Here is a 24,592-nt window from a genome sequence, read left to right on the forward strand (position 1 = left end):
CTGCTGTTGCGAAAAAGATCCAACATTTCTGGAAATGCATTGACCTCAGATGAAGTGCAGTTGATGATAGTCAAACCCGATAGTGTGGCCTTGTCTTTCAAAGACATAAGAAGATTTTTCTTGAAGTCAGGGCTAAGTCTCTGTGCACCATCGTAGCGGTACACGAACTTGTTTAGCTGAAGACCCGCTGGATGGACCATGACATAACCATTTATACGAGCGAAGTTTGACCGAAATGTAGTGGTGGGTTTCCAGGCGGTAATGTTCAGACGTGCTTTTGGGTGTCGAGAAGCCAGTAACTCAAGGAGAAAGTACGGCATTCGTAGAGGGCCAATCCACGTAAACTCCTGTAGATACGTAAGCCTACTGAACATGACGCAGAGGTCGTCCCATTGTAGTATATCTTGTTTTGCGGTGTCGACAATGACGATAGTCCGGATTCTCTCTGCAAGTCGACACCTAGGTGCCGATAATCGCTGCAGTAGACGAGAATGGGATGCTCTCGAGAAATCGAGCGTGATGTTGCGGTACAGATAGAATACAGCAAAGATGTAAAGCCCGCGAGAGACTAGACACACATTAAGGATATGGTGTTTGCCGTCGCTACACAGAAGCTCGATGATGAGGTTCAGAATCTCAGGGCTGAGATTCGCAAACCGGTGCAGGCGTTTCCGTTTTGGTCTGAGTCTATCCAAGATTCGCAACATTCTCTAGGGTTAGCCTTCTGTTCACCCTATTGGATTTCTGGGATGGAAGAAAACATCCGTGAGGAATGGAGTTTGGAATCGTGCAGGATCCTAGATCATGTAAGTCTCGCCGACGAAGGAGCCACTCGGTATCTCCTACTTTTCTGTCCCCAGTTTGGAATGATAAGAAATGGTCAGAAAAAGATCGCGTAAGAGCAATAGTAGAGATTTTGAATGCGAAAAATGTTTGAATAAACGGGGTATTCGTGCGAAGCGAAAATCAAAAGTCCCTTGATACGCGCATTACCAGAATACACGAGGCATCTCTCCGTACCTATGGATGCAGTGGGTCGTACCGGTATAAGAATTCCGTCAATCCAATAGAAACATCTCAGTTGTAGACAGATAAGCCACATAGGGCGGGGGCTACGGAATACATGGAACATCTCAGACTGTGTGGATCAGAGTTTCCTTTGATGAGAAGGTCCAGGCGCATGGTATGCTGCGATGATTTCGGTGCTGTCGGTAAGATGTCTCGGACCCAAAAGATGTGAGAGGCCGCTTGCAGAGCTCGACAACTGCAATCCATGCACGGCCCAGGACCTAACCACTTCTATCACCAACACCACAGCTGCGAGAAAACGCATCTTTTTGTAAGGGGGTATGCTGGTGAAAGCGCTAAGTCTATCATGATTTGTGGAAACTAAGTACCAAGGCAAAGTAAGGCGCCCGGCGCCAGTTGTAAATTATGGATGGATGACCACCCCAAACGTTACTAGGATATCGTTCATGAAGACACATGCTAAGCTATAAAAATGTCAAGACATCGGAACCAACAGGTATCCCCGTTCAAAGTCCAGCAGTGGCTACCTTCGGTCCCGCGGCACGCTCCGTCCATGCTACCAAACCGTGATCTGCATGCGCCCAGTACTCGCGCGTCTTCTTATACATGGCCATACGCTCAGCAAGAGTTGGAGTTGCCATTATCTCCTTGAAAGGGATTGGCCGCTCCTGCACAGGCACGTCTTTGAAGTCTATTGCAGTACCCGAATCTGCGCGCTTCGATCTCGCGGGTAGTTGCGTATTCATGGTTGGGAGCTGATGTTCGAAGGGCGGAGGTCTTCGCTGAACAATGATAGGTTGTTGTCTGTGTGGGGTCCTTGTTTTCGGAGAATCGAGATCTGGGGTCGAGTAGATGGAAGAGGTCGTGGTGAGACGCGCCAGTGTCCTTGTTTCTTGCAGTGGCAAGTGATCTTTTCGCATCGGCTCTGGTATAGGTCTTGGTTCAGGAGTGGGCGTCTTTGATATTGGCGTTGTATCGTATAGTTCGCGATCTAGTCCAACCCTCTGCCGTAATTTCGACATGCTCGACTGCATCCGTAAGGGCCTGCCTGCATTGTTGGAATTCTCCATTTGACTATGCACCTGTTGCTCTCCGCCAGCTCCGCGCGCTACTTCAGTATGATGCGAAGATGAGCTGCGCCTCAATCTAGACAGGCCTCTGGTCAAGGAAACACTCGGTCGTCGTAGCGTGCCAGCAACGGTATCTGACCGCCTTGGTACTTCAGTCCTTCCAATAGCAACAAAGGTATGCGAGGGTCGCTCATCCGGCACTATCGCAGTGCTAGGAAAGTAGTTGTCGAGGTTCGAGCCGCTATCGCCCAGCACGTTCACGCCACCGATGTGTTTAGCATCCATCGGGCCTGAAATGATAAGCGTTTTTGTCTTGGCCATAACTTTGATGCAGCCACAGCGAGGTAGCAACGAAAAGGGTGAGCCACAGGGTGCCTGATGCCCGTGTGTTGACCGGTTGCATACAGTTCGTCTCGAGTGGGTGTGGGTCTTTTCGAGGAGGTTCGCGATGGAGCGGAGGATGCGACACTAGCAACAAGCAACAACAATGTCGAGAACCACAGAGGTCGGCCGTTTCTATTGTTTCTTACAAAGACGATTTATAGCCCAGGAGGAACGAAATCTTCGCTTGGATGCGTAGTAGCTTTGGCAACGATGGGACGCAATTCAGTACGTCTGGCAGGAATGTCTTGAGAACTTGATCTGAACCCCGTGAGTATACAGTCTCAATGATGTGGCTACAGTGCTTCGAAAGCGTTTTGAGACTCAAGCTGTGGCTGCACCCTGGAAGTAGATCATGTTGCCCAGGGTTGAGTCATCTGAGACGTTCGACGTTGCGAGCGCGTAATACGACCAGATGCTATCAGACTCGTCTCAGTACCAAAACACACGGGAGATTGCCCATGACGCAATAGAACGCAACAAGGCTAACCCTAACATACAAGGCATATGGGCGTGGTATTGTTTTATACCCATAGGTTACCGGTCGCTTGTCGGAAACACGACATTCCGAATACCAACTGCATAGCATTCATGATAAACTGCCGGCTGCAGATGGACAATCTCGGCTATGAAGGCCTGCTTCCATGGTGAACCGTAGCTCTGATGATACACGTAGCGTATGCCGTGGCCCGTACTACAGTGAATCGTTTGCCATTGTTCGTCTGGAAGGCCCCTCTGCCCGCTTGAAGGTATCTATTAGTGCTCTGAATGCGATGGGCCGGTGCGGAGGTCGTAGAGGGGCCGAGGTAGGGGGCGGGACGGCATGTACAAAGAGGCTGTTCTATCACGACGGTCGCGAGCGCTCCTGTAGAAAAGCGATTCAGCTAGCTGGTGATCATGTCAATACCGTCGCGCTCAAAGGATTGATGCGCGTGTTCTGGAGGCAAGCGAGGGCGCGCCGCCGAGATGAAGCATGTTTGCGACGCGCAGAGTACGTTTTCGACTTGCGCGCGACGTCCTCACACAAATGTACCGTGATCTCCAGGCAGCGACGTGGTTGATGGGGTTGATGAAGCAGACGACGTTCCGAAGAGTCGCCAACGTCTCACCCAGGCACGCAAGGAATCCCAAAAGTCTTAGCGCGGATCCACTCATAGCGGCCCTCCGCGCCTCACAAGGTTAGCGAGCCATCGCCACCATCGCGAGGCTGCACGGCAGCGACTTCGAAGGGACTTCACCTTCCATCCAGGGGTAGCCTTCATGCAGTTCTGCTTCTATGCACGGTCAGCTCTGGCGGCTCCCGCTACGGCGGCTTGCTTGACAGGTGTCAGGCAACGCTTCAAAGCGCAGGACTCCATAGCATAGCTGGTAGGACTTAACCTGTATATAAGGCACAATGCCTTGCGCTGTATGAAAAAGCATCATCAGCATCCATCTACACGTCTTTCATTCATCGTCTTTCGAGTCGTTCACTTCGTTATCCTTCTTTTCATCGTTCCTGGAGAATCGATAGGCCGGCCCACTTTCGTTATATATCCTACTAAGACCCTATTCTTGTTTATTATTCACGATCACGACCGAAAGAAACGATACAAGAATTCATCATGAAGAACTCCGTCATCGCTCTTACCCTCATTGGTGTCGCGGCTGCCCGCCCGACCCTTATGACCAAGCGTGAGGTTCCTCAGGAACACGCTCACCGCAACGTTAACCTTGCTGTCAACGACCTGCTTCAGCAGAACAACCCGGACAACATTCAAGATAGTGTCTTTGCTCTCCTTGGAGCCAAGGCTGCTGCAGAGGGTGCCGGAGACATCACCGATACGGGTGAGTTGTTTGGAACGCAGCATACAAGCTTCATCAAACTAACTACCAATAGACTGTCTTCAGCAAGCCGTAGCTGACCAGGCGTTCACCAACGCCAAGGATGCTGGTGATGTCGCGGGCATGACTATGGCTCTCATCTACCGTACTTTGGAACGAAACACTGGCTCCGTCGGTCTGGCCTCTGCTCCTTGCCAATCCATCAAGGCCGTCAACCCTGAGATTGCTGCGCTCCAGCAGCATCAGGACCCTGCCAGTGATGGCGCCCAGGCACTCAACAAGCAGATTGCCGAAGAGCTCGCTCGCCAGATCGCCTCAGTCGGTGGTGATCCATCGATGGCCAACGAAGCTTCAACCTTCGCGCCTGGAGAGATTGGCGACCCGACCGGTGCCGGCAACACCTGCGACGTCGACACTGACGATGCAGGATGCATCAACACCCAGAACCTTCGTGTCGATGATCTCACCGAGGATGAGATTACTGCCGCGGTCGCTGGTGTCAGTGGAGCTGCTGGTAACGGCACTGCCGCAGCTGGTAATGCTGCTGCCGGTAACAACAACGCTGGTAACAACAACGCCAACTCTGGCAACAACAAGGGCAACGCTGGCAACAATGCTGCTGCTGGTAACAACAACGCAAATGCTGGCAACAACAACAATGCTGGTAACAACGCCAATGCCGGTAACAACGCCAACGCTGGTAACAACAACAATGCTGCCGCTGGCAACGCTGCCTCTGGAAACGCTGCCTCAGGTAACGCTGCTGCCTCTGGTGCCGCCGCCTTCGGCAACTGCGACCCCACCATCACCTTTGGTATTCCTTCGGATGGCCGTCAGGAGGAGGCTTTCGAGCCCACCGATCTGAGCACCTTCAACCACGGGTCTGCTCAGAAGATTGACATCATCTCACAGTTCATCTGCTCACAGATGTCCAACAAGTGCGACGTAGACGCTGCAGCTGTCAGCACCTGTGATGATGCTGCGTCTGCCGCTTCGGGACTGACAGGTCAGGCTGCTGCAGATGCGTTTAACTCGGCTCTTGGTCTTTAGATAGAGGCTTGATATGGGACGTGAACAGTAGGGGAGAATTGATGCAATGACATGGCTTACACGATGGCAGAAACCTGTATGAAACAGACATTATACCATTCTTGACTTTCAAAAATTCAAAATATATGAACCTCATGGGACTTCTCCATTTGACTCAATGTTCTCTTCACAGGTTAATGCAATTTAACACAGATATGCCATTTTAACGCGCGGCGTAAACGTCGCAGAGCGTGACCTCATTAGCCGATTCGCTGATTATGCTCGATGATCGCCTCATGTCTTTCGGCAGCGTGAGTGGGCTGCGATAATGTTCGCAAGCGCATGACACCCCCGCATTCTCGACTATTGAAGATGTCGGATGCACATAGTAAGCCCATGGTCTTCCTAGAACGGGCTGCATTTTAGGCCTCGTGCTGTGTTGAGCGGCTGGAGCCCACTTTGAGACCCTCAGGGCGCTCGGCAGTCTTTAATAAAGCAAAATCCAGCCAATGAAACATCAAAACCCAGAACTGTTGGTCGACAGTATTTCCGAATCGAGCAAGACACGTGCATATCGGGATAGCTAGATATTGGTGTGTGACGAGCTGCAGCCGATCCAGACCCTTCTCGCAGCCAAGCGCGGTATGCACATAACGTTGCGGCACACCAACTCCGGGCGGGCATAAAACGGGATCGAACTTGTCAGGGTCAATTCAACAGCGGCGCGGACAGCAAAGAACACAGTATTAGAGGGAAACAGGTTTTGATTGGGACGTGCCATATAGTGCGATGCACCAGAGGACTCGAAGCATTGGCTATGGACCAGCCATGTAGTAATGACTCGTGCATTTGTTGTGTTGTAAAGCAGAGGCCCACGCTCCACTGTGGAGAAGAGGGTTAGAGTCGTAGCGAATTGGGGTTCTCCAGTGTGGCATTGGCCGTGCGTAGTGTGTCGCGTAGCGCATAGGTGGCAGGTTTCTGCTGGTCGTCGCTCGTTCAAGTCGACGACGGTGCAGAAGAAGTGTATGTGGTGAAGTGGGGAGGAAAAGCAAAAGACAACGGGGAGTGGCCGTTATGCAAGCGGCGAGACCGCCCACAAGCTTGCAGCGAGTTGGCAGCGGGAGACTGGATGGAAAAGTCGTGACATGTGTTCGTGCTTGCAGAAAAACAAGGCCTCTATGCAGGGGCCGCCGTCGAAAAGAGCGCCACGGTCAAGGTATGACTGCACAGACCATGGCAGCTTGGATGCGGTTAGGCCGGGAGAGATGAGCGCGTCGAAACGCGTCAGTTTCGTTATCGAGAGTCTGCGGCAACAGCTTCACGTGGTGTGTGGAAGCACAAAGGGCAGAGTAGTGCGCAGACCAAGGCACAGAAGCGCATGCCGCCTCGTGTGGGCGACTTGAAAAAAAGTGTTGGACGAGAAGTGTTTGATTTTGTATGGGGCTCGGGGCACTTGGTGGGTTTGCAGAGGTTCTATCGACGATCTTGGTCTAAGCCCATCCGCTGTCTCGCACTAGCCGGGCAGCAACCGTCAGCCGACTTTTGCGAACCTCACCGCACATCACCTTCACCATCACGACTTTCACGACCATCCCGAGCCGACCTCGCCCGTCGCACTCCCGTGCGCGCCACGCGACTTCCTGACGACCGTTTCCTTTACGTCTTTCACGAATCTTGACTTTCGCTTGCGCATTCCATGGACGCGGAATAAGGCGCCCACTTCCCTTCCGCCCACGCACCCGGACCGTTCACCGCGACCCACGACTCCCATATTTTGCCAAAAACCCGCCATCATCCACCTTTACGATAATCCACGCGTCTTCGCACCCGTCTCTGGACCTTTGCGCGTCGTCTTCGACTTTTGCTAATCGCGTTTTCGCCAGTTGCAAGCTGTTGTCGCGACTTGGAGCTACGCGCCATCCTCACCACAAGGACCTCTTGTGCATTGTCCTCGGCTGTAGAGCTTCTGCAACACTGAAAACGCCCGTTGCCACTGCATCTAAGAGTGCGCGACGCCTTGCGATAGTACGCTCGCTTTATCAAGCCGCACTCGATCCTGATTGCACGTGTAACCTCCCTGCAGCCGCACTGTCGCGTTCGCAGAGTACCAAACAGCTGCTGGGACCCGCGCCATATCGAACCTACCGCCCTGCATAATCAAACCAACCCGACAACAATCGGACCACGCTCGAACTGGATGCATTAATCGTTTGTCGTGCCTGAACTGTCGTGCCTGAACTGTCGTGCCTCCTTGCACTTTCTTTGAGATTGACCTCTTGGTGTGGTCAAAGACGACCGTATCCTGAAACACCCGACATCCCGGTCATCTCAATACGTTAGCAACATGGACGCCGAACGCCCCAACCTATCTACTACCTTACCAAGGAACTTCATGTTCCATTACCGTGACGGCCCGGCTCCACAAACACCCGAGCCAGAGCCACAACCCGAACAGCTGCAACCGCCGCCACCGCCTCGACAAGTGCTCAAGGTCCGTCGTCGCCGTGCCACCATGGCCTTGAACCACGACAGCATGGACGCAGTCATGAACCAGCAACCCATTCCAACCATTGAGGCCCCCGAGATCATGTCAGAAACTTCGAGCGATCTGCCACCATACTCACTGCCACAAAACGACGCGTTCCTGTCTCCAGGATTCGGCTTCAGCCGTATCCTCTCTCCTCCCAAGACTCCTGTTGCGCAGATGAGGACCATCAGCCACTACGAAGGACCTCAGGACTGGTCTGACGTCCCACATGTCAGTCAGAGTGAATCATCAAGCAGACCTACCTCTTCGTCGGGCTTCTCAGACTCGTCTGTCTCGTCCTGCGATAGCATTGGCTCATTCATGTCGCGAAGCGGCAGCTGCACCAGTCTAGAAGACGAATCATCAGACCCCTTCGCGTTCTGCCCACCCACGAACAAGTCTCAACGTCCGGCCTCACCTTCGATGGCTACCCCACAACCTCGCCCTGCTAAGAAGCTAAGATTGAGAGCATCCTTCAACCAAGAAATGGATCACCACTTGTGGATGACTTACATGAAGTATCTCCAAGATCCTACAGTGACGCCGTTCAAGGCTCTGCCGAGCACGACTCCCCCGAATGGAGTATGCCATCGTGTGGCGAGGATGGCCCGCAAGACCTGGAAGGGCCCAAAGCACACTCGCGCTGGCCCGCACGCGACCCCACAATCCCACCCCCTGACTGGTACACCAAGTGCCCTAAGGTCGATAAGGAGCGGCAACAACACACCTATCACTCTGTCAAGCAAGTCATCAACACGCTTCCCTAGCGAGAAGCAATGTCGAAAGCGACTACGAGACTTGGCTAAGCAGAAACCGACTCTGTCTGCACACTATCAGCGTATGCTTCGTCGATCGCCTTCGCCGCTACAATCCTCTCCCCCACCTGAGCCAGAGCCGCAACCGATGCAACCGATGCAACAGACGCAACAGACGCAACCACAGCAACAAGAACAGCAACCGTTGTCCTCGCCGTTCGGCTCTACTAGCTTTTCCACAAGGGACATGAATCTGTCGCTGGCTACAAGCACCGCAGCATCGATGCAGTTGGGTAACCCGTTGTCGCAACTTACCAAGGATATAACACCGAGACCGTCGCCGCGAACATGGTCAAGTGCGCGTTCTTCTGCTCACCAGAAGTCGCAATCGCTCCATATCGGCCTGGGATTGGGCAACGTGCTAGGCTCACCATTCCATGCGAGGTCTGAGTCTACCAACAGCAAGATGAACCAGAGCAACGCGCGAACGTGGCACGCGCAGTCATCCTCTTCCCAAACACCACGTCTCGGCTCGCCTTTTCAACTGCACGCGCCTCGACCCAAGTCGAGGGTGTTCAAGCGACGCGCACTTCACAACAGCTTCGAAGATAGAGCACGAAACCGCGGAGAGAGCTTCGTCAACGAGATATTTGGGGCACCAGCCGAGTCAAGCCATCGTCGTGTAAGGAGCCGTGGTTTCAGCTTGGGCGACATGATGGAAGGTGCCCGGCGACTACCTCTAGTCAACGACCCGTCAGGGTTCAACCCGTTCGCACATGCTGGATCTGCTATGCCTAGCCCAGCTCAGACCTCGCCTGCTGTGCCAGCAGATGTTCAAAGTAAAGGTACTGTTCGACTAGGCTCACCATTCGTTGGTCGATCAAGTAATACCTTTCCTCGAGCGGCACTCTCGCATAGCTTCGAGCCTCCAGCTTCATTCGAACAGCGTTTCGCCGGCATGCCTAGCGACTCGGCACACCTATATCGATCGTAGAGCTCGATTGTCTTCTCTTCCGCTTAATCTATGCACCTAAGCATGGTTGCATCATCGGCGTTACGACCGACAGCCTCAAGCGTTGTCATTGCATACACTTGCCTTTTGGCTCACAGCCTAAACCTGCTTTCTGTCAAAAGCATTTCCTTTGTCTTGTCTATACCAACTTCGACCTTCTTCAGCGGCAGATCTCTGCACGTTGGATTGCTTCTTGGTTCATGTTCTCGACTTTTACTTCTTGGACATGATCATGTGGCTACATGTGTCTTCGATGAACTTCAATAATTTGGGTGTGGGAGGCCGAGAGCGACGTTGGGTTCGGTATGGAAGGCCCTACAACAGACGACGTCCGACCAAACCTACGGCTTCGGCTTCCCCATCTCTTTTGCGTATCCAGGCATTCTTGCTCGGCTATAGCTTCCTCTCTTTATCAACCGACCATACAGATCGGTTTCTTATTTCCTAGTGTTCATGTCTTTCTCTTCTATCACGACGGACATGATGAACGTTACGAAGCGTGGGTGGGATATCGGCGCCAATCGGGTATGGAGTCTTCACGAATCTCAATGACTGTCTCGAAGCGTGAACGACTAATACCCAGTCTCTTGTCTTTCAGTGACATCTGCTTCGATATGGATTTGGTCCGAAGGAATGGATCGGCTGGATGGGTGATATAGCGGGGTTGACGGTTCGGAGAAGAGCCTAAACACTTTGACAGATCAGCTGGTCCTTTCTGAAGGAATACAGATGCTTCGAGCAGATGAACTAGTAATGAATGAAATGGATGATTCAAATGAAAAGAGTGTGAAGAAGAGACTGTGCGTTCCACCTAAGCCCCTCTCAGTGCACTGATCTCCGCACCGCCGTGCCGTAAAGTAGTTCCGTAACGTGAGCACAGGCGTCATCATGTCTGGTCTGTGCCTTCTGCCCATGATCCATGGTAGGCAGTTAGCCCTAAGCCACGACGCGATGGATCCCCCTGCTGCACCGCATTCATTCTCTTTGATGAAAAGCAACAGCTGTTTCAACACACGGTATAGAACAAGAAGCCAATAAGTCCTGAATCTCTATCTGTGTACAGATGAGCCTGACCGACGAGGACCATCTAACGATCTTCCGGCAGAAAAAATAAAACATGCAGCAAGCGGATGGAACCAGCCCACAACACCAACCCCGAAGTTGAAGTTTCGCGGCCGCATGCACAATTAGCCCAGGCATTACGCCGAGGCCTAACGTTTTCCTCGCTGCCGTAGCTGTCCGGCCAGTCAGACAGTGCGAGCATAAGCCGTAGTACCCACTTGGGCTTATTGTGTGGAGAGTTGTGATGGAATTGTGTCGCACGTCGCGTGCCAAGTTTCTCAGCCCGTGCCCTTGTGCTGGTGCGACGCGTCGGAAGTAGATCATGTGCTACCGCGAACGCGTGAGACGTGTCAAAGGACGTGTTGACTGCGTAATAGTTGGACCGGATGCGGTAAAGTCATGGTTTGGCATGGAGAGGGGCACCCTGAGAAGGATTCATCGCGTGCATTGGTGACCTATCTAGTGCAGCGGCTGAGTTGCTTTTGGCAACTAGGGATAAGCCCTTTGGCAATGGTATTGGGTGCGGATGCTTATGCGTCTGCCGGTGAGCATGTATAGTAGACGCAGGTTTTACTAAACGCGTATATGGAGAAGCGGACCTCGCTTGCTGAGTGAGCTCGAGATCATCGGTCGCCGATGTTTATTCCCCTCATCACACAGCCCAACCCTGATAATCTCCGTTCCAGGCCCTTGTTTGCTTTAGTGTTCTCACGACACCATAACACGATACTGACGACACGCGTTGAAAAACTTCAGCCGTGGCCGGTTTCACGTTGAGGGGGCGGGGTGTGTGTGGAGACGCTGCATGCGGAAGGTTCGACGGATGATGATATCGGGCTGAACACTGGCGTCATCTTCAGTATTACCACGGCAACTGAGGCAAGCCTAAGGCGACGGATCGCCTTTGCAATATTGGAGACTGAACTAGATCTCACCGTCTTACGATCTTCTATGCGGGTAGTTATCTACCTATGCTTGGTCAGGATATTTTCTCCGTCGCTCCACGCGTTCGCGTTTATCCGAGGCCATTCGGCGCAGCCTTCGGATCCTCCATCGACATGGCAACTTCCATCTTACAAGCATGTCGACTGGTGAACTAATTGTTTGTTGCTTAGGATATCGTATCTCGGAAGCACCTAGGCCTGGCTGCTGTCTCTTGACGCACGCGGAACTCTGCCCGAGGTTTCCATGTTGGATGACCAAACGTACTGGACTCACAACCTACATTCAAAGTATCACGCAGTACCTTCGAGTGCACCACCAGGATCCGAGTAGGTACTCTTATTCTCATACGGTGTGCAAAAGAAAGCGACTATTGATGAGTACTGAAATCTGGATTTGGCAAGCCATCGTGTTGCATGCGATGCCGGCTCCTCGGGACGTTGTCACGCCGTTCGATACCACCAATATGCTCGTCGCAAAAATCTAACCGCACAGGACAAGGGATGTCCTATATGTGTGTAGTCGAGTACTCTAGCTTTTAGTAGCGAGCACACTTCTCCCGTGGAATTTGCACTAGCTCAGGCCAGTGCTTGAGGACTTTAGGCGGTGAGTCGTGCTGAACAGTCAATCCATATAGCATGTGGGGGTGTCGTAGATTCGAGATGTCCGAAGGAATCTGGAGCTGGCGTGGGAAGCTGCCCCTCAATATACGCATCGTGCTAAGGTGAGAGGTTCTGATGTTTCGATTATGCTCCCGTAGAGGATGCGTATTCTTCACTTCCATCTTCCATTTATTGCCTTCAGATCGTACCTCGGTAGACTAATTTCTTAACGATTGTCGTGCAATGTGGCTTTATATAATAAAAGACTACACAACGCATTAGATATTCGAGATGTATCTGTTATCAAGCTGGGTCTCTCTTTTGCATCACTGGGACTGTTCGCATCCAAGTATAGTAGTATGTTTTTATAGCATTGTACATTATGATAAGTCTATATTATGGTAAAAGCAACGGACCTTGTTCTAAGAAAAAGCAAATAGTACAACAACGTATCCCGAACTCCTAGCCGTGGCCAAGCCGGGGTATAGCAACTAATGACGTAGAAAAAGACACTGACATCCACAGCCCACCTCTCGTTTGTGCAATTTGTCTCCGTTCATCAACAACGCCGGTCATGCCACCTCTCTACGAGGATATATCACTACCGTTCCTCAGATGCATCTTGCTCAAATCACCGTTCTGCTGAGGCATCTGCGCTAACCAGGTAGGTGGCGCCATACCAGTCTGATCATGAATAGTGCTGAGAAGAGGTGGCAGGCTCTGGAACAGGTTGCGAATAGGTGCCGACGGATCCGCCATGCCCTCACTACCCTGGCTGCCAGTGTTCCAGACATTGATCTTTGGTTGAAGTCCCTTGATAGCGTTACCATTGGCTTGCGCAAGCTTCTCGTATGTGCCGTTGGTGAGCATGAGGTATTGCATGAGACCTTGAGGACCACCGAGAACATTTGCCATGTCGCCGTAGGCCTTGGCCATCGCGGAAAGACCTTCGGCCTCGCGCTGTTGGGTGATGAGGTGGGCTTGAGCTGCACGCTCCTGGGCGAAATATTCTGCTTCAGCCTGACGCTTGGAGACGATGAAGTTCGCCTCGGCTTCGCGCTCTTTCGCCTGGAAGTTTGCCTCAGCATCGCGGAGTCGACGGAAAGCAGCAGCTTCAGCTTCGGCTTGCTGGCCGTACTTGCTTGCATCTGCTGCCTTCTCTTGGGTGTACAGTTCTGCGTCAGCCTGCTGCTGGGAACTTTCCTTCTCAATCTTAGCCTGCACAACCTTGGTTGCTCGAAGACGTTCAAGCTCCATGAGTGCCCTCTTCTTCTCGACTTCCGTCTGCAGCTCCGCATCACGGCGTTCAGCTTCACGCTTAGCGTTGATTCGAGCAACATTGAGGTCGCGGCCAATCTCAATCTCCTTGTCGGTGAACTTTGCATCTGCCGTGGCCTTCTCGGCTTTACGTTCGGTTTCGAGGACGGCAGTCTGGGCGTGGATCTTGGCGACTTCTTGCTTTGTCTTTCCTTGCTTTTCAGCCTCTCCGACCTCACCTTGCATACGAGCATGGGCGACATCGACCTTAGCTTGGTTGAGAGCGCCCTCGTGCGCCTTGCGAGAAAGAAAAGCAAAGTACTCTGAACCTGGTGTGTCTTGTAGTTCCTTGACGTTGGCGTTGTAAATGCAAAGACCAAATTGGTCCAGCTCAGATTGCACTTGCTGAATTACTACTCGCAATTAGTGTCTGCCGTATAGGTAATCTGTAGATTTCGAGCTTACCTTTGTCCTTGAAGATCTTACGCTCACGGAAAAGTTCTTCCATAGTCATGGTGGAGACGATGCTTCGAGTCTCACCCTCAATAATACCTTTGACAATCTCTTGAACATGATTGCGACCCTCAGCAACTGAGACAACACCCTTAGCTGCTGTTTGAGTAGGACTGCCATCGCTTTCTCCAGTGAGCAATACGGCGTATTTCTCAAGAGCTTCAGGGCTATCTGCAGGGCCGATTGTGAAGACTGCTGGTAGAGCAAATTTAAGTTTCTCGATAGTCATAGCCTGGAGGGCCATGGAGAAGTCAAAGGGTGTAATCGAGATCTTCGAGACCTTTTGTAGGGGGTATACAAAAGCTTTCTTCTTAATTAAGACTTTCTCGATTCCTACACCCGTAATAACGAGGTAGGAATTCGGCTCTGCGACATGGTACCACATGCTGACGGCTGGTTTTTGAAAAACTCAGATGATGCTGATGGTAGTTTTGATGGAGTTGGTGTCCAATATCGGAGGATAGTCGATGAAGGTTGGAACAGGTGGTGTAGTAAAGAGGAGTGATGCAGCCCTTATAAAAGATAGGAACCTCTACTCAGTAATATATATGAATGCTTTGCGTGAGTTACGCGGTGCTGATAGAACCACGGTACCTAATGTGCTCGTAAAGGACTCAAGGTTGTACCGTACCAGAATTGAGGCTCGGGATGATGATGAACAGGTGTACTGAGGTGTATCAGGCAAAACAGGGGCCATATTGACTATTTTATACATCTCGAAGTCTTTGAGATAATGTTTGCACATGCTGGCTTATCCGTGCAGCCGGCATGTAAAGGCGTTCTCGGTGACCATCTTCGTCTGGTGTTGGTGGAAACACATGCACAGACCATATGACTAATCCCAAAGAGGTTAATGCCTTCTGCCTTGCGCCACATAGCCTGCTACATGTGATCATCTCAGCCTTGGTCCTGAAGCGGCATTTTGACTTTTGAGAGGCATAATTCCAGCACGGTGAGCGAAATAGGTGCGTCTTTTTGCTGCGCAATGCATCGCTCAAAGAAAAGGGCCGGTGAGGCGATCTTCAGGCCGAAAGTCAGGAACGCGCTGTGCAAACTGGGCGTTCCCAAGCCTCCGTCCCGAACTTGCTGGTTGAAGTTACTGTCTTCTATCTTATCGCATCCAAGACATTGTCTTCACTGCGCCAAGCTTCCCGGGCCGAACGCCTCGCGACCGTGCAGATGCATGCTTGTGATTCGCTTACCATAGGCGGCGCAGCGTAACACTGCGTCCTTATTCCCATGGCTTATAATGTCACGAGACTGTACAGGTACCCTTTAGGACTAGTTAAGGCATCAGTATACGGGATTGAGGCAGGGCTGACTTCTAGAAATCTGCTAACCAGAGTATAGGTTTGCCGAGATCCGTAGATATCGATGAATGACTCTTCTGACTACCGCCACTGGAGCGGAAAACAGAAGTTTGGTAAAGAGAGCAAGTAACTGACCAAGGAACTCGAATCGCCGCAGAGATTCTGATGTCACAGCATCTACACTTCCACACCTCTACACATAGCGATACCTAGATAACCTTCATCTCTCAATCTCAAATCTCGACAATGTCTCGAAACGAAAAACAAGCCTCTCCTCCACCGTACTCAGAGTACAGCTCACCAGGGTCCACACGAGGTCAGACCATCCTCGATCAGTTAAGCACAACCCGCACACACCACATTCAATCCGTGATCGAAAGGCACGTCATTCCTCTAATCGAAGAACGCGCTACCTACGGCATCGCCCAAACAACCATCGCCATGCTCCCCTCCGATATACCTTTGCCCGCAGTGGAAGAGAAGTCTGAATACAGCTTCGACACTTCCGACTCCAAACCGGTAGAAGTAGTTGGTTTCTCATCAGAAGACGAGCCGAAAGTCGTGCGGTTAGAAGGCCAAATGAATCGGACAGAGTTTTGGAGACCGCAAGTTGTGATTGTAGAGTTGGAGCGTATGCTAAGCGAAAACCTGAATGCGAGCCCGGTTCTCAGGAGTCCCAGAGGGCATGGAAGAAGTGAAGCGGATAGTGCACAAAGGCATTCGAGGAGAGGGTTTCTCAGTAGGGTTATGCCATCGTTAGGGCCAGAGCTGCGCTCACCGAGCGGAAATCCCGAGGTTGGCGTGAAACAATTGGATCAAGTAAGAATGGTCGTGGTAAAAGCTAGATTGGAGGAGATTTGTCTGAGGACTGTAAGCGAGTTTGGCTTGTACGATACAATGTCGAAGCAGTGCGTCATCATTCGGGTAGATGCACGGTGTTGATTATTTTTCAAAGCCTGTAGACGAGATATTGAGTATTTAGTAAGGGATGATATGCGATCTTCTTACCATTTACTCGTTGGAGATGCAACACATACGAGGCGAGTACGTATTTTACTTGGGCGCATCTAAGCAATACTCGTCACCTCGGACCTCATGCAATACTAAAGTAAGTGTCAATCATGCTGTATGTCAATGTATGTTTTTAGCAAATGCATTCAGCAGTTCTAAAGAGGAAAAAAATTGTAGCTTCGTACTGAATACGGATCATATGTCTACGTGCTGACTACACAACATAGGCAAAAAAACAATCCTCCTCCGGGAAGGCTCGAACTTCCAACCTCCTGATAGCCACTGGTGTAACAGTCAGACGCGCTAGCCAATTGCGCCACAGAGGATTTGTTGAGATTCAAGAAATCGTACCATTTATATAGGACGGCGATGATGGGCCCTTGACTACCCTGAAGATTGGGCCACGGTCGTCGCATGGTGAGTTGTGCGGAATGAAGTGGGGCAACCAGGTCCGGACCCCACCACCTCGAATTCCACATCCATATCATCATCGTGATTTCCCATGTATTGTGTCCTATTTGCTGTCGCTATGCCTCCTCTGCGTCATTCTTCAGTACTACTATGCCATAAGGATCTCGATCGACCTCGCTGACGCCAATCTCAAAGTCATCGTCCGCCAATGCCTCTTGGAATTCCTCGTTGTCCTTCTCCTCTTCTCTGACCTTTGTCCATTCTTCTTGCACTGCCTCTTCTAGTTGCTCCATCAACACCTCTGCCAGGAAGCCACGCTCAGAATTGCTGTGAAACAAGCTGATAACGACCCTGCCCTTCTCGATCGCCGCAAGCGCCGAGTGATGATCCATCTCGCCTGTGAACAGCAAATCCACATCGAGACCGTTCAGTAGGCCTGAGCCTGAGCCTGCACATATGCCTACGCTACGTATCTCAATATCAGAGATCGTCTTGTCCTGTGGTATGGCGATTGGGAAGCCCTTGGGGTTGTTGAGTCCCTTGCCTATGCGATCGAGTAGCGTAGGAAGCGGTTGTGGGTGGTCGAACCTTACGACGCGACCCATACCCGCTCCAGGGTGTGAGGCTAGTGCTGGCGATTGAGGTTTGATGGCTTCGCGCTTGTGAGGAGCTGTGAGTGGGACCGTGGTGGGGGCAGGTAGCTTGCCAAAGCTGAGCATTGGCTGGCTCGGATGATGTTGCAGGGTGAATGTAGGGCGCTTCTTCTTTTCGACGAAGGGGTCATCATCATCTGCGTTTGTGTTGCTTGTAGCTTCGGATTGACCGTCTGCATCTGAACCGTCACGAACCGTCTTCGTGCCTGTTACAATATCCGCTAGCCAGTCCCCAAGCCCTCCTGGAGCTGAGTCAAGCGCAGTGTGCGGGCTGTACACACTGATGCCATGGCTAGCAAGGCGTAGTAGCGATTGCTGTTGGGTATCCGCGAGAGTCAAGGACTTTAAGCCTCTGAATATGATAGGATGGTATGCGATGACAATGGAAGAGTTAAGGGCGATTGCTTCGTCGGCGACAGCTTTCGTAAGGTCGATAGTAAGGAGGACGGTGTTTGACTGGCGTCGCGACGGATCGAATGGCGCCTCAAGCAGCAGCCCAGTATTGTCCCAGGAGTTGTCTGCAAGTTCACGGGGGTACCTTTGAATCAGTCAGTACATGATGTTATTTGAATCGCGTAGGGGTCCTGGTCAATTGCTATGCATCGAAGAGGGAACGATGCATTCTATCTGATGTCACTTACAGCTTCTGCATAGCCCTCACCACCGCCTTGGAAAAGGGCGCTGAAGCAGTGGTCGCACTCATAGCGAATCGTCGTGCCGTAGATGCAAACATACAGCTCCCAGATGAACAATTGCAAAGCAAAACTACGCGTGCAGCAATCCCGCCTTAACGCGCCTGTGACCCCTGCAGCTATGCGTCATAGCCCCTCCCCTCTCCAAATCCCGGTCTTTCCCCGTTTGGAAGCCGCATCTTATCAGATCCGAAGATAGGAACACCAAGTCAATATCACATCATCGACCTATGGATCCACGACACAAACTTTACAAAACTCTTGATAATCTTGCCATCGAACCAGACGCTACGAACAATATGAGTGCAAGGACGGACGAGGAAGCGACGAACGTGCAGGCAACTTCTGGCGTGACCATGGAGGGACTGGAAAGGAAATTGAAGGAGGGTTTGGGCGCAACCTACGTTGAGATTGAAGATCTGAGTGGTACGTACTAGTTTTTGGTTTCCAATGTTCAAAAACAAGCCAGGAGGGTTTTGTCGTAAACATGGTGTTGAACTAGACAAGTACGGTTTGGCAACTGGTATCCTCAGCACATACTAACGAACAAGAATAGGCGGATGCGGGCAAATGTATGAGGCCATCATCGTGTCTCCCCAGTTTGCCAAGAAGACCACTCTAGCACGGCATCGGCTAGTCAACTCGACGTTGAAAGAGGAAATTGCGGCGATACATGCGTGGACGCCAAAGTGCCATACGCCAGAAGAGTGGGAGAAGAAGAAACCTCAGTGAAGCGTGACCACATCGAGTTAGACATTCGAGAGAGCATGAGTACAGACTTGCGCGTCACAAATGATGGAAATGATGAATACGATGCATGAATGAGGTGGAATATCATGATCATTGTCTACTAGCTTGTACATACTTGTCACTGCAGACGTCTAGCTGAGTAGCACCCGTATCTCACCACTGGTACGAGGAAACAAGTCCCTCAACCCGGGCTCCTGCTCCTCGTCTTCCTTGTCTTCATCGTATGTCAGATCATCGGCCGCTATCATCTTGCCCTCCACAATTTCAAAGTCCTCGCAGAATTTGCTAGCCGCTTCTTCGGTGATATTCTGTATCATCTTCCTGTTACGCAGCCGCTTGATGTTTTCCGATGCGTCAATGATAGCTGACGGCAAAAACTCATCCAGCTGCTGACTGGCTGCGACAAGTGCATCTGGCTTGAAAGCTTCCAACTCAGGGATTGTCTTGAGACTTTCTGGCGAATCATCGATCTCCTCAAGAGCATTGAGAAGAGTGACAAGACCAGACTCGTGAATCAGGTGTTGATGTTGGTAGTCTGTCAACTTTGCAACGTTCTCGTCAATCGTATCATCAATCTCGCTGACTCGCTCGCTAGCGAAGGCATATGCAGAGAGCACCTCTTTTGCTGCATAAAGGCAATTAATGGCGAAAATGGCGCTGTCCGGCTCTTTCATCTCTTTCTGCAAATTTTCGCAGCCATTCAAGAAAGGATCTAGCGATTCCGCAAGTACAGTCTGGAACCCTTGACCGTTATCCTCCGTTGCGGCAACTGATGTATCGTAGCTCTTTGCGAGAGTTCGAAGCATCTGAAGCGCATCTTCTAGAAACTCGGGAGCAGACAAGTCGGCCGGTGCTACAGCAAGATCGCTTTGAACATTGGCCACGTAGTCCCTCATATTGGCACGGAATTGCCGCATCGCAGAAGCTTCCAATCCGTCAAATACATCCAAGACATCGGAATCTGGTCCAAGCAGCTTGGAAAAGGTTCCTTTGTAAAAGCCGATCAAGTTGGCGATCTTGTAAGCAAGGGTAGCATCGTCATGGCTTTGAACTACCTGCTCAGTACGCTGCCTTAGGAGACGAGCCACGCCTGTGAGATCGCGGCTGACGAGCTGGTTCAAAGCTTTTCGTCCGTCAAAGACTTCTGCATCTTCTTCACCTCTCAGCCAAGGTTCGCTTTCAAGACCTGCTTGAATGGAACGTTTGATTTCATCGCCATCTGAGATGAAGAGGTTCTCGAGTGCCTCCCTCTCCGATACAGTCGTTGAGTGAGCCCATGCAAGCATGTCTCCGACGTAGCGCAGTGGGTCGTGAGCATGGAATTCGATTGGTTTGGTGGCTATATGCTCTTCTGAAGTCGATCCAGTCAACGCAGCATGGAACGAGTCGGACAGAATGGCTTCTCGTGCCTCGGCGAAGGAGTCAAGACAACTTTGGAATAGTGTGGGACGTTCGGCTAGCACGCGCAAAGACCGGCGCACAGAAGCACTAATCTGCGGGTTTTCTAGATCCAGTGTCTTGAACTCGCGTTGGATCCACCGATATAGCTTCTGGAAGGCTGAGTTGAGTTGCTTGGAGCTCTGTTCTAGCACCTCCAAGCCCAATCGTTGGTCTTCGGTTCCGAGCAGCACTTGGCAATCGTGATGTATTTTCTTTACGCGGGTCAAGACTTGGAAGAAGTCTTCGTTGACAGGCTCAGCAGTGGATGTCAGAGTAGTGGCGTCTTCTTCAGATATCAGGAAGTGGGTGCTAAAGGCGTTCAAGATCTGCTGCTTAGATTCGACCTGCTTCCTTTGAGTGATGAGGCTTGTGGCTTCTTCCAAGACAGGTCCAGTCTCTCTGTTGGCAGCCTCAATATGACCGCGCATATCAGCGCAATAAGTGTTCAAGCTACTGATAGCACTTCCGATACGTTTGAGTTGCTAGTGGAGCTTAGTTGATGTTTTCAGCAGTTCGTGTTGCAACATACTTCGGCAACCTGACCAAAGTCCTTGATGATCTCGCCATTGCACTCGATGACCTCCTTCTGCACATCTAGACGCAACTGACGTCGTGTCTCGGCAGTGTTCTGCACTCGACGTGCATCCAGAGTTTCCAAGGCATCGCGGATCTCTAGATCTGCGTATGATGCAGAGAGCACACTGGTGATCCTGCTCGAGAGGGCATTTGTACCTCGCGACGCGGGGGCTACAGAGGGAGAAGACGGAGAGGTGCCATTCTGAGAAGCGGGAGTTGCCCGGTCCTGGAAATAGCTCACGGACATGACTGGATGGGTGTTGTGACTTTGGGCCCAGAAAGGTGGCATATCGGGCTGACAAGGGGCAAGTGCAGCCGAGCCTTATCGATATCGGTCGCGTCACCTGCGTGACTGCCATGTGCCCTAGGATAGCCGCAACCATCTCTCTTCCTAATCGCTATCACGCTGAAATGATCACTGACTAGGTTTACGTCAGTGCTCATGGAGGCTCGTCTTGACTCTTGGGGATCACGTCTTCGGTCCTCTGACCACTCTGCCATCCTCCAAACACGCTTGACCCAGCGCAGCACAGCACAGCACGGCCACGCGCCCCGCCGCTGCCTGAGCGCATCACTATACATCAGCCATGATGGCCTCCAACCTCCTGTCTAGGCTACTTCCTTCTGCTTCAGACGAAACATACGAACGCGAACCCCTCACCGCCCACGCCCGCCGCGACTCCACCTCGACCGAGGAGCGCCACGAGATGGACATTGACGAGGAGAACTTTGAGGCTCGCTTCGAGGAGCAAGACCTGGCACACCTGCTCGAGGAGGCCTCTTCAAGCCAGATGACGGCTGAGAGTCGCGCCGTCTCTCCCGAGGCCAAACGCAACGCTCCGCCGGGCATCAATACCGCGAGTCGCATGCCAGCTTGGAGACAGCCAGCTCCAGCTCGCACCGTACCGCTAGATGACGACGACGACGTACCACAGTCTTTGCTTCTCGAAGGAGGACACGAGCCTGGGCCAAGTTCGACCCAGCGCAATCAAGGCCTTCCCATGCCGGTGCCTGGCCCAGCCACGCGGCAGACACGGGCACAATGGGATGCCACCCGAACACAGCAGCGGCTGCACGATGAGGATAGGAGCGGCCCATCTTCGCGGCCGTGGGGACATACCAGTAGGCCCGGTCACTTTGTAGCCGACCGGAAGGAGAAGGCAATGTGGCTGTGGGTGAATCAGACGGACTTGGACAACTACATGACCGAGGTCTACGAATACTACGTCGGCTGCGGAATATACTCGATCCTTCTGAGACGAGCTCTAACGCTCGCGCAAACTGCTTTTGTAGTCGGATTCATGACATTCCTTGGCTGGTGTATTGACTACTCCAAGCTGTCAGAGAGCAACAAGATGAGCCAGGTCTTGGTACCCAAGTGCGCTGCGAGGTAGGTCATCCAATCCTGTGAACACGGTTCTAGACTGACATGATATAGAATCCATGGTTTTTGGATATTCGCCCTCTGGCTCTTCCTCATCTACTGGCTCTACTCATTCTACACCCTAGTCACAGACGTACCCCGACTTCGAGCCATGCACGACTTTTATCACTATCTTCTCGATATTCCCGACCGCGACATACAAACGATACAGTGGCAGCAGGTAGTGACACGCATCATGGCATTACGGGACTTGAACTTGGCGACTGCATCGAATCTGTCCCCACAGACGCGCAAGTTGCTCGATTCAAAAAGCAGGCAGCGACTAGATGCTATTGACATTGCAGGTCGTCTCATGCGTCGTGACAATTACCTGATCGCTTTATTCAACAAAGAGATATTGGATGTCACTGTTCCGCTTCCCTTTATTGGTGACCGGTACATCTTCTCGGAAACAACTAGGTGGCACGTCAACCTCGCCGTCATGGACTTCGTCTTTAGTGGACCAAACGGCCAGTTCAACCCCGATTTCCTCAAGGAGCGCAACCGCCGAGAGCTGGTTAAGAGGTTAAAAACCCGCTTCTTCTGGACAGGTATCATTAGTATCCTATGCGCACCTGCCGCTGTAGTATTCGTGCTTGCATCATACATGTTCAAATACTTCACCGAGTACCACAAGGACCCTGGCCAACTCAGCAACCGCGATTTCACCACGTTTGCTCAGTGGAAGTTCCGCGAATTCAACGAGCTTCCTCATTATTTCGCCCGCCGCCGTAATATGGCCTATCCGTACGCAAATCTCTACCTCGCCCAATTCCCTAAAGACAAGACCGAACAGGTCTCCTCATTTGTAGCTTTCATCGCGGGAGCCTTTGCGTTTGTCCTCGTGGTGTTCACACTACTTGACTCAGAGTTGTTCCTCAACTTTGAGATCACACCTGGAAAGACTGCTATCTTCTGGATCGGTATCCTTAGTACAATCTACCGCGTTGCACGTGGGAGCAGCCCTCAGGATGATCAGGTCACAGATCCATCCTACTATCTCAACCATGTCATCTACCACACGCGCTACGAGCCGGAGTCGTGGCGTGATAGGTTACACACGGACGAGGTTCGCGCCGAATTCGCTCAACTATACCAGCCCAAGATTCTCATCTTTGCCGAAGAGATACTCAGCATGGTCATTACTCCTTTTCTCCTCATCTTCCGGTTGCCCAAATGTAGCGATCGTATTGTTGACTTCTTCCGTGAATTTTCCATTGTGGTCGACGGCCTGGGTGTAACATGTTCCTACTCCATGTTTCCGTCTACAAAGACCACACGCAACGCCAACAATATTCCCGCGAACGGAACTGCGGCCCCAAGAGAAGATCCGGATCTTCGAGAAGACTATTTCATGGCTAAAGACAACAAGATGATGGCATCATACTACGGCTTCTTGGACACGTACCAGAACTCTGGGCGTGGCTACAATGGTCGTCTTCAAGGACGGGGCCAGTTCAATCCTCCACCACAGTTCCCAAATAACTTTGGCTCCATGTCGCAGACCGCTCAGCCAGTAGAGATGGGCGCAAGAGGAACAAGTAGAGGTCCGACTGGACGCCAGAATCCCCAGCAGAGGACACCAAGACATAGAACAGGTACTAGGGATGAGCCCATGAATTCTGTTCTTCTCGATCCTCACCACCAACCCTCTTCTGCGTCGGTGCTGCGCGGTTCGCCACGTCAAGCGCCACATGGCAGGTACCGAACGCCTCTCCAAGCAGTTCCGGATGGACCTGGACCGTCGAATACACGTATTGAAGAGGAAAGCACACTGGGCGACTCTTGGCGAACAAGTCGCCTTGCGCAGGATGACGAGGAAGAGGAGGAGGAACCAGGCAATAACCGTGGAGGTGTACTACAGCTCTTGCAGCAGTTCTCTCGTGCACAAGCTGAAGGACGAGGTGCTGGTGTTGGTGTCTAGATTCTATTTTTGTATTGCATTTGCCTCTCGTCATGTTGAGGATGGAATGGCGTTTGGCAACGGGCGTTGTTGGGCTGGAAACTTATACCACAAGTCATACGCATATTACAAGTAGAAATCGATTGCAATTGTTCAATTACGAGAGTGACGTCACTACCAATCATAGATGGCAACTGCTGATCGCCGTTAAGACGTGCTTCCATTTGCAGGTGACGTACATGTCCATTGTTATTACTTTTCTGATGAATGTGCAAGCCCTAGGCGTAGATTACGGCCTACAGGTTTAAGATACGTTTTCCATGTCCGGATGTATCAAACATCAAAAACAGAATTCTTCGTATGTCAGGACAGTGTTAGGTTACCTGTAAAAGATTCATGAATACAAGGATATTGAACGGA

General features: G+C 51.6%; 9 protein-coding genes and 1 non-coding gene across 10 annotated transcripts; 5 read left to right on the top strand and 5 right to left on the bottom strand.

The window, feature by feature from the left end:
- Positions 1 to 1,535: 1,535 nt before the first annotated feature.
- J4E82_001156 (uncharacterized protein) lies at positions 1,536 to 2,420 on the bottom strand (the record flags this gene model as incomplete). The annotated part of the gene is made up of 1 exon (XM_051727473.1): positions 1,536 to 2,420. One exon carries the CDS (start codon positions 2,418 to 2,420, stop codon positions 1,536 to 1,538), a length of 885 nt encoding a protein of 294 aa, XP_051592786.1.
- A 1,664-nt stretch (positions 2,421 to 4,084) lies between these two features.
- J4E82_001157 (uncharacterized protein) lies at positions 4,085 to 5,354 on the top strand (the record flags this gene model as incomplete). Its single annotated transcript, XM_051727474.1, has 2 exons — positions 4,085 to 4,307; positions 4,360 to 5,354. The coding sequence occupies 2 exons, from the start codon at positions 4,085 to 4,087 to the stop codon at positions 5,352 to 5,354; spliced, it is 1,218 nt and encodes a 405-aa protein (XP_051592787.1).
- Positions 5,355 to 7,677: 2,323 nt separating this feature from the next.
- J4E82_001158 (uncharacterized protein) lies at positions 7,678 to 9,609 on the top strand (the record flags this gene model as incomplete). Its single annotated transcript, XM_051727475.1, has 1 exon — positions 7,678 to 9,609. The coding sequence occupies one exon, from the start codon at positions 7,678 to 7,680 to the stop codon at positions 9,607 to 9,609; it is 1,932 nt and encodes a 643-aa protein (XP_051592788.1).
- A 3,209-nt stretch (positions 9,610 to 12,818) lies between these two features.
- J4E82_001159 (uncharacterized protein) lies at positions 12,819 to 14,388 on the bottom strand (the record flags this gene model as incomplete). The annotated part of the gene is made up of 2 exons (XM_051727476.1): positions 12,819 to 13,903; positions 13,956 to 14,388. 2 exons carry the CDS (start codon positions 14,386 to 14,388, stop codon positions 12,819 to 12,821), a joined length of 1,518 nt encoding a protein of 505 aa, XP_051592789.1.
- Positions 14,389 to 15,559: 1,171 nt separating this feature from the next.
- On the top strand, positions 15,560 to 16,255 carry J4E82_001160 (uncharacterized protein; the record flags this gene model as incomplete). Its single annotated transcript, XM_051727477.1, has 1 exon — positions 15,560 to 16,255. The coding sequence occupies one exon, from the start codon at positions 15,560 to 15,562 to the stop codon at positions 16,253 to 16,255; it is 696 nt and encodes a 231-aa protein (XP_051592790.1).
- A 310-nt stretch (positions 16,256 to 16,565) lies between these two features.
- On the bottom strand, positions 16,566 to 16,650 carry J4E82_001161. Its single transcript has one exon. It is a non-coding gene; the product is annotated as a tRNA-Asn (tRNA).
- Positions 16,651 to 16,851: 201 nt separating this feature from the next.
- J4E82_001162 (uncharacterized protein) lies at positions 16,852 to 18,091 on the bottom strand (the record flags this gene model as incomplete). Its single annotated transcript, XM_051727478.1, has 2 exons — positions 16,852 to 17,926; positions 18,030 to 18,091. 2 exons carry the CDS (start codon positions 18,089 to 18,091, stop codon positions 16,852 to 16,854), a joined length of 1,137 nt encoding a protein of 378 aa, XP_051592791.1.
- A 219-nt stretch (positions 18,092 to 18,310) lies between these two features.
- On the top strand, positions 18,311 to 18,812 carry J4E82_001163 (uncharacterized protein; the record flags this gene model as incomplete). Its single annotated transcript, XM_051727479.1, has 2 exons — positions 18,311 to 18,506; positions 18,637 to 18,812. 2 exons carry the CDS (start codon positions 18,311 to 18,313, stop codon positions 18,810 to 18,812), a joined length of 372 nt encoding a protein of 123 aa, XP_051592792.1.
- A 149-nt stretch (positions 18,813 to 18,961) lies between these two features.
- COG6 (Golgi transport complex subunit 6) lies at positions 18,962 to 21,093 on the bottom strand (the record flags this gene model as incomplete). Its single annotated transcript, XM_051727480.1, has 2 exons — positions 18,962 to 20,752; positions 20,800 to 21,093. The coding sequence occupies 2 exons, from the start codon at positions 21,091 to 21,093 to the stop codon at positions 18,962 to 18,964; spliced, it is 2,085 nt and encodes a 694-aa protein (XP_051592793.1).
- Positions 21,094 to 21,433: 340 nt separating this feature from the next.
- On the top strand, positions 21,434 to 24,193 carry ATG9 (autophagy protein atg9; the record flags this gene model as incomplete). Its single annotated transcript, XM_051727481.1, has 2 exons — positions 21,434 to 22,236; positions 22,285 to 24,193. 2 exons carry the CDS (start codon positions 21,434 to 21,436, stop codon positions 24,191 to 24,193), a joined length of 2,712 nt encoding a protein of 903 aa, XP_051592794.1.
- Between the last annotated feature and the right edge of the window lie 399 nt (positions 24,194 to 24,592).

The sequence above is a fragment of the Alternaria postmessia genome (genome assembly GCF_024291825.1).
Source record: "Alternaria postmessia strain BMP 2775 chromosome Unknown scaffold_4, whole genome shotgun sequence".
Classification (NCBI taxonomy): Eukaryota; Fungi; Ascomycota; class Dothideomycetes; order Pleosporales; family Pleosporaceae; genus Alternaria; species Alternaria postmessia.